Genomic DNA, 4,006 nt, shown 5'->3' with positions numbered 1-4,006 from the left:
CTTTAGCTAGAACATGGTGGCAGGAAAAATGAGTAAGAAGCCTGGAAAGGTGAGTTACAGTCAACTTGTGGAAGGAAAGAACCTTCTTATCATGAACTTTTCCTTGATTTTAGCCTCCTGCCTCCTTCTACACCCACAGTACTCAATCCAAAGCAGAGAGAAATGACTAAGAGTACTTGTCTTCCATGTGATCTCCTTTCTGAGCCTTGAGAACTATTCACAATTTCGCATTCCTCCAGATAATATCTGGAAAGGACCTAACACATGCTAGATGCTTGGAAAATGCTCATACCCTTCCCTCTACAATAAATAAGCCAAACAGTTATTGACATCAAAAAACACATTTCCTAGACCTTAATGGTGTGACAAAGGCTCCCCAGTGCTTGTACATGTGGGCAGTACCACTCTGATCATCTGGTTGCCTTCTCTGGCTCTGTGATTAATGACTATGCACAAATGCTAACAACTGGAACTACAGACTCCAAGTTCACCTTCAACAAAATCCAGCCGTACTAGAAGAGACAGAGTTGTCCTTGGTCCCCTCTGGACATCAGATCAAATGCATCCTAAGTCAAGGATCAAGGCGGGAGACATAGCACAATCATCAAAAGAAGAAAGAATGTCATTAAATTAAGTATCTATTTAGTGCTATTATGTGCCAGCAAATGTGATAAGAATTAGACATATAAAAACTAAAGTGAAACAGTCTCTAGCTTTAAGGATCTTACATTCTTCTGAGGTAAAACAGATAAGGAAATAGAATGCACATAGAAAGTAGTTTAAGGGGGACAATATTAATGACTGGGTGGGGAGAGATTGGTAAAGATTTCATGTAGGACATCATTACACCCAAGCTAATCTTTGTAGAGAGCCAGGGATTCCAAGACACAGAAGTGATGAAGAAGTGCAATCCAGACTTAGGAAACAACCTGTAAAGGAGCAGAAAGGTAGGGCGCATACTATCATGTTTGGAGAACAGCAAATTGACCTGGTGGGCCAGAACATAGAATCCATGGTGGGAGCAATGTTTGTTTACTCTAGAAAAATAGATTGGAACCAGATTTGGAATGGCTTAAAGTACCAAACACAGGAGTTTATATTTTTATCCTAGAAATAAAAGGGACTCGTTAAGGTTCTTAAACAGAGATGTGGCATGATCAAACCTGTGGCTGTGGACAGCTAGATGGCTAAAGTCAGCTACATGGCATACTGCATAGAGTGCAGGCCCTGGAGTCAGGAAGAACTGAGTTCAAATCCAGCCTCAGAAGCTTACTAGCTATGTGACCCTGGGCAAGTCACTCAACCCAAATGGCTTCCAAAAAGAAATTATATGAAGGGTCAGAAAATAACAACTACCAGGATCTCAACAGGATGATCTGTTTAGATAGGGCAAAATGAGTTAGAGATAGAGTTTAGGTCAGATCTGTTGATCCCAGACCCAAGGGAGCTAGACACAGGCTGTAGATCCATCCAAGTTCAGAGTAGGAATCAGAACCTCATGGAGTTAATGATTCCAAAAAGACAAATATGGGCATGGAATATTCATTTCATAGTGATGATGGAAATCAGAGGAGTTGGACAGAAGCAGCCATAAACAAGAACAGTCCCAGTAAAACTTACCTGCTAATTTAGATCAAGACAAATTCTGTATCTCGTCCAGCAAAATCTAACTTCCGTAAAGGAGGACTTGTTACATTTGTGCCTCTGTGTCCTCAGCACCTTGCACAATGTCTTACATGTAGTAAGCACTTAATGAACACCTGTTAAACTGATCTAAATACTCCCTGAATTTGAAAAACTTTTATACAGCTTATTTTCTGATAGTTCCGACACCAAAGTACGTACTGGCACTGAACATAGCAATGGAATGCCTTACCACAGAGGAAGAGGAGGATTCCATTTCAAGGTCCTAGCACACAGAGGGGTCTCAAGTCCTCACATCTTGGGTGTGTCAAAGCTAGTATATCATAATCACACTCAGTCATTCACATCTGTGTCCCTCAATCCATGTGAATCCCTGTCAAACTGCAGCACTAGACTCAGAAAACATTTATAAACTCAACACCCACAATAATATTACAGAATCCAAATCACAGAATCTCAGTGTCAAAAGTAACCTTAAGGAGGGCAGTGTCCAGCTCACAGCCTCCTTCTCCACCCCAAATACTGCCCTCCTACTTGCAGACGTCAATATACGAATTAATGTCCTTCAGACACCGACTTCCTAGTCCATCTAGCCCAACCCATACCTGAATAGCCCTCCAAAAGTGGTCACCCAGCCTCCACTTAAAGCAAAACCAGAAAATAGTTACCACATCAGCATCTTAGATGAAAACTGAAAGAGATTCCTGGGACTTTCAGAAAAGGAAGGATGTCCTTCTGAAAGATCAGGACCATCTCAACCATAATCGTCCAGGAGTCTCCCTACTGTGCAAAAGATCTAGGAGTTCAGTCCCACCCTCCTCCTTTTAGAAAGGTCAGGTCGTGAGGGTGAACTCACTTTTGGGCAACACCAATATAGGAATTTGTTTTCCTTGACTACATATATTACAACAAGGGTTTTGTTTTTCCTTTAGCGGAAGGCAGGTGTGGGGGCAGGGGAGTGGAAGAACAAATAAATGTTTGGTAGTTTAAAAATATAAAATTTAATTTAAAGAAAAAAAAATCAGGAAACAACTCTCAACTCACCAAAAAGGAAGCCAAGCAAACCACTGGACCAGGCAAGGACTTCAAAGGTGTTTTATTACCTTGCACCTCAGGGCTCCCATCACCTCTTTGTTTCTCAGGGTATAGATAAAAGGGTTGAACATAGGAGTTACAACTGTGTAGAAAAGGGAGAGGATTAGATCCGTGTCCTGAGTAGCACTGGATCCAGGTTTCATGTAGGCAAGGGTTGCAGTCCCAAAGAAGAGCGTGACAACCAGTAAATGGGAAGAACAAGTAGAGAAGGCTTTTTGGCGCCCCTGAGCAGAGGATACCCCAAGGATGGTAACCAGGATGCGAACATAGGAAAACAAGATCAGTGCAAAGGGAGTCATGATAAAGAGCAGGGTGACAACAAGATTCCCAACCTCACCCCAGAATGTGTCTCCACTTGACAGTCTCAAAACAGGTAAATTGTCACATAAGAAGTGGTGAACAATGTTGGTGCCCTGAAAAGGCAAGGTAAAGATGAATATGGAGTGCGTGGTGCCTGTGATGATGCCCATTAGATAGGAAGCACCCACCATACCCACACATACATGCTGGTTCATCAGCATGGCATAATGTAGGGGCTGGCAAATGGCAGCATAACGGTCATAGGCCATGGCAGTGAGCAGGCAGCATTCAGCAATGCCAAAGAGGGCAAAGAAATACATCTGGCTGAAGCAGCTGGCAGGAGACATGGCAGGATGTGAGAAGAGGAGATCAGTCAGCATCCTAGGCACAATAGTCGTAGTGTAGAGGATCTCTATCGTAGAGAGATGTCGAAGGAAGAAGTACATGGGAGTGCTCAGGGCTGGGTCCAGCAGGGTAAGGGTGATGATCAGAGAGTTGCCCAGCAAAGTGACCAAGTAAACAAAGAGCACTCCCCAAAAGAGGGCACTCTGGTAGGCCCCCAAATATGAGAATCCCAACAAAATAAACTCTGTCACTGCTGTTCCATTAGCATCATCCATGTCCCTAAATCTGCATCTGGGGACAGGACCAAGGGAGAGTTATTAATAGTCTCAATGAAGAGAAAGAAGTAGACAAACCGCTACATTATGATTCAGGCCAGACAAGACAAGAACTTCCCATGTGTGGACATTGTGATGGATGGCTAGTGGGATATTACAATGTCCTTTCTGAGAAAACTGTAACATAAATTTTTTAATTATAAGAAGTAAAATGAGAGGTATCCAGGAAGCAGGTTACTGTATATAACATCACTGTGATCTCCTCTACTTCACAAAGCCCTCACATCTACGGACAGAAACCTCAGTCTTTGAGTATTAAAGGTAACTGGCAATATGACAGATATAGG

The 4,006-nt window shown here is 42.6% G+C and overlaps 1 protein-coding gene across 1 annotated transcript; it reads right to left on the bottom strand.

Moving 5' to 3' along the window:
* Positions 1-2,729: 2,729 nt before the first annotated feature.
* Positions 2,730-3,659, bottom strand: LOC118852447 (olfactory receptor 9-like). Its single transcript, XM_036762193.1, has one exon. It carries the CDS (start codon positions 3,657-3,659, stop codon positions 2,730-2,732), a length of 930 nt encoding a protein of 309 aa, XP_036618088.1.
* Between the last annotated feature and the right edge of the window lie 347 nt (positions 3,660-4,006).

This window comes from Trichosurus vulpecula, chromosome 5, assembly GCF_011100635.1.
Source record: "Trichosurus vulpecula isolate mTriVul1 chromosome 5, mTriVul1.pri, whole genome shotgun sequence".
NCBI lineage: Eukaryota > Metazoa > Chordata > Mammalia > Diprotodontia > Phalangeridae > Trichosurus > Trichosurus vulpecula.
Note: the sequence above shows the minus strand (reverse complement) of the source record. Positions and strands in the feature narration are given on the sequence as shown.